The sequence below is a fragment of the Annulohypoxylon maeteangense genome, assembly GCF_022496945.1.
Source record: "Annulohypoxylon maeteangense strain CBS 123835 unplaced genomic scaffold GGS22scaffold_2, whole genome shotgun sequence".
Lineage (NCBI taxonomy): Eukaryota > Fungi > Ascomycota > Sordariomycetes > Xylariales > Hypoxylaceae > Annulohypoxylon > Annulohypoxylon maeteangense.
Window position 1 is genome coordinate 2,040,980 of NW_025953249.1, and position 11,274 is coordinate 2,052,253.

General features: G+C 48.1%; 4 protein-coding genes across 4 annotated transcripts; 2 read left to right on the forward strand and 2 right to left on the reverse strand.

The window, feature by feature from the left end:
- The first annotated feature begins 269 nt into the window (after positions 1 to 269).
- Positions 270 to 1,875, forward strand: GGS22DRAFT_153277 (NAD(P)-binding protein). The gene is made up of 3 exons (XM_047959822.1): positions 270 to 565; positions 625 to 1,060; positions 1,153 to 1,875. Exons 1-3 carry the CDS (start codon positions 541 to 543, stop codon positions 1,580 to 1,582), a joined length of 891 nt encoding a protein of 296 aa, XP_047822981.1. The 5' UTR covers positions 270 to 540; the 3' UTR covers positions 1,583 to 1,875.
- GGS22DRAFT_153278 (mitochondrial matrix Mmp37) lies at positions 1,851 to 4,216 on the reverse strand. The gene has a single exon (XM_047959823.1). The coding sequence runs from the start codon at positions 3,904 to 3,906 to the stop codon at positions 2,269 to 2,271; it is 1,638 nt and encodes a 545-aa protein (XP_047822982.1). The 5' UTR covers positions 3,907 to 4,216; the 3' UTR covers positions 1,851 to 2,268.
- A 623-nt stretch (positions 4,217 to 4,839) lies between these two features.
- On the forward strand, positions 4,840 to 7,185 carry GGS22DRAFT_184727 (MAD-domain-containing protein; the record flags this gene model as incomplete). The annotated part of the gene is made up of 2 exons (XM_047964214.1): positions 4,840 to 4,896; positions 4,966 to 7,185. The coding sequence occupies 2 exons, from the start codon at positions 4,840 to 4,842 to the stop codon at positions 7,183 to 7,185; spliced, it is 2,277 nt and encodes a 758-aa protein (XP_047822983.1).
- A 612-nt stretch (positions 7,186 to 7,797) lies between these two features.
- GGS22DRAFT_68053 (Muniscin C-terminal mu homology domain-containing protein) lies at positions 7,798 to 11,152 on the reverse strand. Its single transcript, XM_047967771.1, has 5 exons — positions 10,797 to 11,152; positions 10,606 to 10,698; positions 10,465 to 10,550; positions 8,745 to 10,387; positions 7,798 to 8,689 (listed from the first exon to the last, which is right to left on the reverse strand). The coding sequence occupies exons 1-5, from the start codon at positions 10,833 to 10,835 to the stop codon at positions 7,974 to 7,976; spliced, it is 2,577 nt and encodes an 858-aa protein (XP_047822984.1). The 5' UTR covers positions 10,836 to 11,152; the 3' UTR covers positions 7,798 to 7,973.
- Between the last annotated feature and the right edge of the window lie 122 nt (positions 11,153 to 11,274).

Below are 11,274 nucleotides of genomic sequence, written 5' to 3' on the forward strand. Positions count from 1 at the left end.
AATGGAACAGAACAAATAGAAGGTGCTGACAGGTCTTATAGCGGTTAAGCCTAAATATCCTGGGGTGCTTAATAGCGGTTAGTATCTCGTTAGGGGAACTTCACCCCTAAACAACGCTAGAACCTGCGTAAGAAAAACAACCACAAATGGATTCGCATCACCAAAGAGATTCCAATAATAACAATTATTTCCCTAGCGCAATAATTGCAATCTATGACTCCACCTAAACTTTGCATGAAAAGACTGGAATATAACGAAAGTATGAAAATGTACCACAAAGTCTGTCCTATTGCCGTCATTATGAACAAAGTTATAGAAAAGCGGTTCTGAGCAACAATGTCGATGTAATTGACCACGAATGATGTCATGACTCGTGCCGTTTCTCGGTCACGACTACCATTACTTCAAGATACTAGATATAAACCAACTCTGTAATCTACTGGGTACCTAATCACTTGACTTGTCCGAGGTATGATTTATGTTTATACCACTAGATGATCATATCGCGAGATTACCCAACTCACTTAGGTATCCTTCAATATGACCGACTCACAGTTCCAAAAGGGTGAGTATCTTACCGACGACGTAGCTACATTAAATTGACTAACATACAATCATATGAAGGACATGAAGTCCCCGTAACTCACCAAGAATTCCCCGGCAAGGAGCACAAGCTACCTCTGCAGGCCCAGTACGACACCCTACCCACCGACGAAGGCGGGTATCAGAAGTACAAAGCCGCCGGCAAGCTCCAAGGCAAGAAAGCCGTGATCACGGGCGGCGACTCAGGAATCGGCCGGGCAACCGCAATCCTATTTGCCATGGAAGGCGCAGACTCATTCATCGTCTACCTACCAGACGAGGAGAAGGACGCGCAGGAGACGAAGCGCATGGTCGAGTCGCACGGGCGGCAATGCCACCTCCTATCCACCGACCTGACCAGCAGGGACAACTGCAAGAAAGTCGTCGATGAGGCGCTGAAACAGCTAGGCGGCATTGATATCTTGTTCAATAACGCCGCGTATCAAATGGTGAAGAGCGACATCCACGAGCTAAGCGAGTAAGTACCTAGATTCCCACTTCACCATTCCGCGTCTTATCCCATCCGACATATGTATAAAATACGCAATTGTTATTAACCCACAACCCAAGAGACCAATGGCTACACACCTTCAACACAAACATCCACCCCTACTTCTACCTCTCGAAGTACGCCCTCCCACACATGTCCCGTGGGAGCACCATAATCAACAACGCCAGCATAAACGCATACATCGGGCGTCCGGACCTGCTAGACTACACCTCGACGAAAGGGGCAGTAGTCTCCTTCACACGGGGGCTAAGCAACCAATTCGTAGGCAAGGGCATCCGAGTCAACGCCGTAGCGCCGGGGCCCGTGTGGACGCCACTGATCCCCGCGACGATGGACGACGGGGCGCAGGAGACGTTCACGAGCCCCATGGGCCGGCCCGCGCAGCCGAGCGAGGTCGCTGCGTGTGTGGTGTTCCTCGCGGCGGCGGATAGCTCGGCGATTAGTGGCCAGACGATCCATTGTAACGGGGGTGTTATTGTTAATGGATAAGTTGTTGCTCGATCGTGTACCTAGGATTGGGGAAAGGGTTTTTTTTGGCGTGGGTATGGGACTATACGATAGGAAGGCTTCGTTCCGCTGCCGTATCAACGAATTATGAGACTTATGATGATATCATTTCGATTTTTTCACCTACCTACCCAGGTAGGTAGAATTACACGGCGAGGAATTGAGCTAGTAGTTATTAGCAAGCTAGTATGGGGTCATGCAACTAGTCGGAGTAACAAGCATGCTAGAAATATGTTATACTTTGATAATAGGTATCTTGATTTTTTTCCTGCTGACTGCATATGTACATTGAGAGAGATCGGTCTCTGAGATGCCTTGACTGTGAAGTCAGCGTTATGAACGGGTCTTTTATAGTAAAAGTTCATATCTGAGTGATCAAATAAACCCGCCATGCTCATCTCGTTTTCTATTCTAACTCATAGGATTTTTCCGGTAGAAAGGGCGCAATCGCTCACCCGCATTCGCATTGGACGTACATAACCCAGAAATATCTCCAAGCCCAAGTCGCCTCCAAATCCATGCAATATGCTTTCGGTACGGAACAGAAGAAAACCCCTAGCTGTTTGTTGTAACTTGGCTTGGGTTGCTTAAACGCGTCCAGGTAAGTGAAATGAGACCGGTTCAAGGCGTATGTGACATAGGAACATAATGGCCATCATAAAGTGAGTTTATGATGACTTTTCATCCTCCTCCTTGGGCTTACTCGCTTCGCGATATTTTGCCATCTTCTCACCTAAATAGCGAACACTTCGGCTAAACCCAGCCGTGATGACACCTTTTATACTTTGCGAGGTACTAGGCCAACTGATGGTCTTCTTGATAACGCCGCGGATAGTCTGTCGGAGAGCTTCGGGCTCATCCTGAGCCACGCGCTGTTCAAAACCACCACCCTGTTGCCTCTTGAAAGAGCCGGCATCTTCATCCTTGCTCTCTTCAATCATCTTGTTAAACTCAAGCTGCGGGATTTGGAACTTCTTTTGATACTCGAAATACAACTTTGAGCGGAAAGCTTTCGGCAATCGGCGCACCATATTACCTCGCTTAATAGGGTCCATATCTTGCTCTATCTTCAGTACAGAGTCCGTATTTGTAATCCAATCTCGACTGCTAACGGCCGGATCATTATAGTCGACATTGGGAAGAGCTTCGACAAGAGGCGCATAAAGTCGTCGGAAATTTAGCATATTGTGGTTCACAATATTTGCAACCTTCTTTGGGTTTTCTGTAGGAAAAGCCATTCGCGGGTCTCCCAAGTAACTTATGCCGGCGATCGTCGCGTACAGTTCCTGCTCGGTGAATTCCGGGGGAAGTAATAGAAGGGCTGTACGAAGCGCAGATAGAAGGTTGATCTGATTCGCAAGACGAACTTTAGGGTCGTCTCGCAGGATCTTTACTGGCTTGTGTAGGCGGCCGGCAAGATATAAGGTATCCCATTCGCTTAAATCTCGACATAACGTATCGATATTGACAACTCCATACTTGATTAGTATCCCATCGACGGTGACATAAGGGTTGAAGTAGACACCGGCACCCCATTTATCTTGAACATGAGACACAGCAGCGGATCCCAACGACCCAAGCATGGAATAGTGATTACGATGTTGCATGAGATTTAGGGAATGCCAGTGCTGCGTATATGATACTCCAAAGATAAAGTCAATCATCTTCGGCGAGCCATCCTGGGCTTTTTGGACGGCAACGGGTGCTTTTGAGTGAACTGCCTTGAGCTCGGCATCAGTTGCTGTATCAGCTGACGACTGTGGGAAGACCCCGGAACCATATGCGAATGCGTATCTAATTGGTGCTCGGAACCTCCATAGCAGTTGTCGCAGGACCTCCTTGAACTCTCGATCGATAATCATGTGCTGATTCACACCGAAATTTTGGTATGGAAGATCCGTGAATTTCTCGATCTGAAAATTGGGTCTATCCTCCCAATCTAAGTCTGAGTCGGTTGATGTGGTAGAGTCGACGGTGGTGACTTGAGGTTTTTGGAAACTAGTCTCATCTGGAGAACTGGCAGCACTCGCGGCAGAGTCGGTCTCTGACTCCAACTTGTGTGCAGTTTTAGCTCCTTCCGAGACTGGAGCTTTGGGCCCATCGGATGCGAACGAACGTATATGTATTTTCGATTTGGGTGGTATTCGGGAGAGTCTGGGACGTGGTCGATATTGTAATCGAGATGCGTGTGTGGAATAGAGTCTCGAGGTTCGTATTGGATGAGGCATTGGAGATCGCAGGGCTGAAACGTGTGCCCGAACAGCCGGCAACGACCTAGAAGTAGATGGGATTGAACATGCAACCATGGCGTAGCCCTCCAAGTCGAGTCACAGTAAAGGTGAGTGAAAGATGAAGTTGCGGTTACGTGGGATTAGTTGTTAGGTAGATTAGAAATCGCGCGAATTGCTAGTTGCAGAAGGAAGCAGGAGCAGCCAAAGCCGCAATGATATTACCGAGAAGAGAGATCCATGTGTATAGAAGCCTCGTGAGTTGAGGTGTTACGTAAGGAATGGCTTAAGAAAGAAGCTTGAAGTTGTTCTGATGTTTTGCTATGAAGTGAAGCAAGATATACGTAGATTATGTATGTTCCAAGGTTAATAAGCCCACCAACGTTACGCCGGAGCTTTAAGATTTCGGTAATGGACCGATATCCACGAGATTGCCCCGGGAAAATGCATAAGGGCTGTCAGCCAAGCCAGGAACTGACGTGAAATTCTCCACTATAGAGACAGGGATAGGTTATAGAAGGTACGGCTCGGTAGTTCGGCCTTTACTTCGCATAGCTACCAGCATACTCAAAAATTAGCGTACCTGCCGAAATATTAGGTACTAGGTACCTATTCAAGGCCGCAAGCGTCATTTCTAAATCCCAAATATATCCAACGTTTATCTATGGAATTGTATGCTGAGGAAGCTTGTATCTTTGTCTAACATGAAGTTGCCTTCAGCTCAATACAGAAAGCCCCGCAGGTTCACGGTATCGGGTTACGTAAGATTGTGTACCCAGGTACGTATACTCTATCTCCACGTGATAGTTTACGCTAGTTGATCAGATAAGTGATTAGCGCGCGTTTTGTAGCATTGCCAGGGTAGCTGCAAACAACAAAAACAATTTATCGGCTTTGTTAAGATCACGACTTTCTAAGTTTTGGGAAATCGAGCACTTTCATCTTCTACATAGTACTTTTTAAAACAAACAATATCCGAATATAGTGGTTTTCAGGAATTGATATAGCTCGATGTCGGGCCAATTCAGACAAAGCGCTGGAGGCGCTTCAATCCCATCGAGGTCAAGAGTAAGTAAATAAATAAATGTTTCGGTGAGAGATTCAATTGATCGTGCAAGTTCTAAATTCAACAAATAGGTGACTTCATTTCGCGCCTCGCTACAGAAAGCGAACCAACCATCCTATAATATCTTCGGCGGTCCCGAAGAAGCACGAACAACGTCTAATCATGCTAGGCCTACTTCGCGACAGAGCCATGCGGGCGCCGAGTCTCTACGCGCGTCGTCGCATGAGAGCTCTAAGGAGAATCTTGCGCCACCCGATGCCGAGGAGTACGAGACCCAACGAAGAAAAATAGAGGAGCTCAAGGCCGATCTCGCCGCAATGCGCTTTAAGGTTGAGAATTACGAACAAGAGAAGGAGATGATTGCGCTGCAACATGATAATGAGCTGCGGGATGTGCGTCGGAAAGCCGAGGACGACTTCAAGCAAAGACAGGCCGCCGAAGGGGATAAGAATAAGGCACAACGACTCTACGAAAGCGCACAGACAGAGCTACAGGAGCTGAAAGAGAGTTCTGCAGGCGAAAAGCTCGAAGTAGAGAAGAAAGTCCGCGATGCTGAGGATGAGGTGCGCCTATTGAGAGAGCAATTGGAAGATCTGTCAGCCGCGAAAGAAGAGGGAGAGAGGATGACCCAAAAGCGAGTTAACGACATGGAGACACAACTAAAAAATCTTCGAGCGACTATCCAATCACTAGAGCAAGACAATCAGACTCGCGAAACTTCGATGCATACTATTCAGCAACAGCTTGCGGATAAAGATAAGCTTATTGGCGGTCTGGAGGCTGATGTTTTACGACTTAAAGCGCAAACGGGCGATGCCGAGACCATTGCCATTATTCGTCGTGAACTTACTGAACAAGTTCAACATATTAGATCACTCGAGTCGAAGAACGCGAAGCAACACGCTGAATTGACACATCTGCGCCAGATACATAAGGCTGTGGAGGTTGTGGAAGAGGAGAAGCGATCGCTTCAACGAAGGCTTGAGACCGCCGAAGCTCTGGAACCCGAACTCAATGAAGCACGGCTTCAGAGACAACGGCTAGAAGACGAACGATTGGCTTGGACCGCATATCTTCAGAATGCTAGCGTAGACAGTGGGGCTATGGAATTTGATTCTCCTCAAGAGGTTGCGCGTGCACTAGTGGAGGAAAGATATAACTCGGCTTCTCTTGTTGAAAGACTTGGCGAGATGCAACCCCAGATCGCGGAGCGTGACGAAATTATTAAAGCTCTCGAAGGCGAGAAAAAGACTTGGACTGCTCAAATCGAAAAGTTGAAGACTGCTGGTGCCCCTGTATCAGCAACCAAGGCACAAGCTCGAATAGAGCGTCAGCGAGCTCTTGCTATCAAGGAAGTTGAATATCTGCGTGCCCAGCTTAAAGCCTTCGACGCAGAAGATGAAACTTTCAACTCTGAGAATTTCGATCAGAGCAAAGTTGACCGGGTTGCCGAGCTTGAACAACTCGTCGACAAATATAAGGAGGAGGTTCAGTCTCTACATAAGGAACTATCCACTGCGGAATCTTCCACTGGTGCTGGACTACCTGCTCTTGGCTCTAAGCGAGGCCGATCTGATGAATCAGAAAGCGAGCAACTCGGCGAATTAAATCGAAAACGTCGTATGCTAGCCGATGAGCTCTCGAAAGTACAGACCCACTATCAAGTTCTACAGAAGGAACATGAAGTTCTTCAATCCCGCCTCACCGCTGCCGAATCTGCGAATAAGACGCGTATACTATCACTGCGGTCGAACCCTACCTCTGATTTCGAAGCGATTAAGGTGTCCACACTTCAAGCCCTTAAACAAGAAAACAAGGAGTTGCTAGCACAACTCCAAAAAGAAGCCCGACGTAACCCCAACCCGAATATCGCCTTGATACCAGCGTCGCAGTTAGCAGCCGCGCGCCGCGAGATCGAAGAAGCGCAGCGGGAAACAGCGTCCGCCCAAAAGACAACGAGACGTCTGAAGGAGGTCTGGGCAGCTAAATCTCAAGAGTTCAAGGAAGCCATATTTAGTACCCTGGGATGGACTGTAACATTCATCCCCAATGGTAAGATGCGTGTCGAGAGTTTGTTTTGCCCCAGCAACTCCGATGAGCAGGAGAACAGCATCGTGTTTGACGGCGAGCGCGGCACGATGAAGGTGGCTGGAGGCCCGCAGAGTCAGTTTGCTAGACGCATACAAGATCAGATACAATTCTGGGTTCGTGACAAGGGTTGCATACCCGGGTTCCTAGCCGCGCTTACACTGGAGTTCTATGAGGAGCATACTAGGGCCGTTGGTCGATGAGGCGATTGCCTAGGTTAGGTGTGGCGAATTGCGGGTTGAAGAACGTGGAAATCACACTACGTCGATGATTGAAGAAGGACTTTCTGTTTATGCGACATGACATGGCATGAGAAAGCATGTGATGATCCCTAGCTATTAGCTGGAGCGCACGCCGGCGTTCGGGATAACTGTCTATATCCAAAAATCGAATTTTACTCGGTCGAATTAACTGACTATTATTTGCTTGCTTCTCCGGGAGCACATACGAATGACATAATACAAACGTTGACACATTTACCTATGAAATCTCACAATCGTAGAAATGTATACCGCAAGCACTGTACGATTGTTTGCAGGGGCAAACAGTACCTGCTACTACCTACCTACTTACTAGGTATATAGGTGGTATGTATGAAAGTGACATAGCAGAAGGACTTCGTAATCCAACGTGTATGTGAAACTATCCGATGACAAATGAACAATCGATCAATTCCAAGAAAAAAAAACCAAAAAAATCAAGTAGTTACTGTATGAAAGAACAGCTCGACACCACCACAGCTGAATGAATCTCTACACTTATGCACAAATGGGACCTTCAATTTTCGGCAACCCGCTAATCTGATTTACAAAAGAGCATTTCATCGTCGTTCAGACAAGACAGACAAGAAAATTTCTCCCTATTGTTCCACCGTCGAAAAGCCAACTATCCTTTCCCCCGCTCTCGTCTCATCTCTCCCTCGTCAAGCTCCTCTCCTTTTTATATATAGATGGGATTAATGATACGGCGTTGGAACTGAGCTAAAACGAAGCTACCTTGCCTCGTACTTCCCGCTGACGAGTTTCCTGACGGCGGGCACGTCAACCCATTTTCCTTCCTCGGTGTTGGTGGTAGATTCGTCGGCGAACGGGTCGTCTTCGTTAAGCTCGGCCTCCTTGCCTTTGCCCTCCTCAAAGCGAGACACTGAGATTACGTTTGCACTCTCGGCAGCGTCTGATGGCGGTGTGACTTCCCAGCGTGCCTCAACGGTACCCGGTTTGGGCTCGACGCCCTGGTCGCCTACTATTCGGCACACGATCTTTTGCCAGTCGGAATCCGGAGATAGGGTGACGTCGCCGAGGCGCCAGTATACGAGGTGCTTGTCTTTTAGGTGTGTCCCAGATGGCTTCGTCTGGGCGCCTGATGCCTTGCCCTCGTAGGAGGCGAAGAGTACTAGGTTATGTACTAGCACGCTTGAGCCTCCGCTGGCGAGTTTGAAAGTTGGATTGAGCTTGTATTGAAGTAGCAACCCCAATTTATCCCCCTGTGGCTTCCATACAGGGTTGAGTAACACTGGCACGTGCTCTGCGGCGGCAGTCTCCTGTTCTACGTGAAGTCTGTACGAGAAGCCGATTGATGTCTTATGAATATGTGAAAGGTCCAAATTAAATTGTTCCGAGTGATCAGGGGTATCGTTTGTAACAAAAATGCGGTTGGGGCCGATAACCTCAAGGGCAGGGAAGTTGTTGATACGAATGGGTATATGAGCTGTTAATAGTAAGTAATCGTGATAGCATCTTTTCGGTGCGATGGGTAAACTTACATGTCAAGTTAGAAGAATCTGAAGCATTATATGAAAAGGCGATCTCGCCATTGACCTTGACGGCCTGAACTTGACCGTTTTCAAAATTTGCTGAAACCGTCTCCATGATAGAAGAGTTAAGGCCAGGTTCGTGCATGTCAGGATGCTTAACGTGAACAATGCTGCTTAGCGAATTACCAGATCGGATTGACTGCGTGTCCGAAGTGCCTGCAATGCTAGCTTCAGAAGCAAGAGTAGCGACCCCAGCGGGCTTGGATGATATGGTCTGTAGCGTAGGAGCAAAAGGAATTGGAGTTTCGGCCATAGAGCCCTCAGAGACTGGGGCAGGAACATAGATAGTGTTTCGCACGTCTCTTCGACCTCTGACCGTGCCCATTCTACGAGCCGGTGCTCCCATAGCCGAGAGACTATTCGCAACGTTGGAAAGCGCGGCCTTCTTTTCCTCCGGGTCCTCTTCAGCCACGGGTTCTTTTTGAATGTTGAGTCTGAATAGTTGTTCGGCTTCTTGCGCAGCTGCTTCTCTCTGGGCCTGAGAGATCGGATCGTTCGCGGGGGCTGGCACGCTAAAACCCTCAGAGTCTTTCTCCGGTTCCTTCTGGGATGGCGGAGGTCCCGGAGGAGGAGGGACGTCGGCAATATCAGCAAGTGATGTACCATTCACGTGAGACGTAGTCGATGTTGCCGTTCCTGGTGGTACTACATCCGTAGGGCCATCGCGGCCCATACCGTTCGTACCGTCATTGATAGACTTCTCCCTTGCTTCGGACGCTCGCGAGGCCCTCGAGGGCGTGTCAATCGTATCCGGGTCTTCCACCAGCGATCCTAACCGGTTCGTTGAGTCGCCAAGATTGCTCGAAGAAGCTCTTGGCGATATACCATGCGCGCTCTTTATGTTTCTTCCAAAGGGACCCTTTGCAGGTGAGAGCGGTCCAAAACCGCCATGTATGCTCTGTCGTCTTCGGCCAAGCATAGTACCAATTCGACTACGTAGCTTATTTTCTGATGGTCCTTCCTTAGAGACAGAATGGTCACTACGATCATCTGCAGATGGATGGATACTAGGAGGTGCTAGTGATGAAGTCGGGCCAGTAAAACCAGAGTTTTGTCGCGACGAAGTCGCTCGCTTCTCTATCTTTGGTCGGCCGGCAGTGGTCTTCGTAACGAAGTGTTGGATCTCGTTGGCGGTGTTGTAGTCTAGCAAACTGTTCAACACAGTCTCGGCTTCAGCTTGGTGACTTTGCGCCAGTTCCCCTTCGTAGGTTCCGTACTGGGTAAGACAGTCACGTAGCTGGTTCATTCGGCTTTCGTCGACGGCTTGTAGAGATTCGAAAATAAATGGCGCTTGTGATTCCCATTGCTGAGTCGCCGAGTCTAGCTTCCCAGCTGCTAGGTCTACCTTCTGAGCGCTAGCTTTGCCGCCCTTCTTACTCAATTTCTCAGACCGTTCTTGGGCATCCTCTAGTTCCCTAGCCATATTTTGGAGGTTGCTTTGGATGGTCTGGATGTTGAGCATTTCTTTCTTTTGGCCGAATGTTCGTAAGGGCGCTTCTACATCTTTTTCGATCTTAGTGGCGAAAATGTGATGCGACATGGCAACGGCATCGGCGGACTGAAGGATCTTGTCCCATTGTGACTGGAAAGTTCTTTGCAGGTTTAATATTAATACCGGGAGCAGCAAAAAGAAGTCACAACAAATATATAGGGGGATTGAGTGACATACCCGAGTTCGGACTGCGCATTAGGAACCCGGAATTGGGTCAACCTCTTTAATGCTAGGACATACTGTTCCTCTACTTTTCGACGCTCCTGTATCGTAGTTTAGCTACCTGTCGAGGGGTTGTGGCGGGATTGCATATATTACCTGCAACCAATCGGCGATCTCGGTATTGACCTTAGATATGCGCTTGACTCGGTCGTTTAGAGAGTGTACGGCTTGGTTAGGATGAAGGTTTGCCTGTTAAGATCGATATCGTTAGTCGTGTCTACGAGCGCGCATATAATATCAAGGGAGGCGGAATTGATGATTTAGTATGGTAAAAGAGGTAAGCTTACCAGCATAGCCGGGTATTCAGCTCTTTGGAGATCTTCCATTGCGATTAAGGACGGGCGCGATCATACAGGCGACGATGAGAAAATACGGAAGAGGGGCGATAGGGAGACATATAAATACGGAGAATACGGGATGAAAGAGAGGAGCGAAAGGAAAGGGAATTAAGAGGACATTGGGAGAATAATTGCTAAAGAAAATGCAATTGACGATGAAGGCGACGATGATGGTGTTGGTGATGATACAAAATTGTATTTGGTATTAAAATAGAATTAAGATAGTCGGTTAGGTAAGGTGGGTAGCTTGAGAGTTCAATGTTGGAGATTGAAAGCTGAGAGCCGTAAAAAGAGGTAGCTGTTGTAGGTTTCCATGGAAATTGTACAAGACATGGATCATATGCTGTCAGAGCTCCCTGTTCTTTTTTTTTCTCCAGCCTCTTTTCTCCGGGGGAAGCGCTACCACTCTAGGCCTATGTAGGCAAGT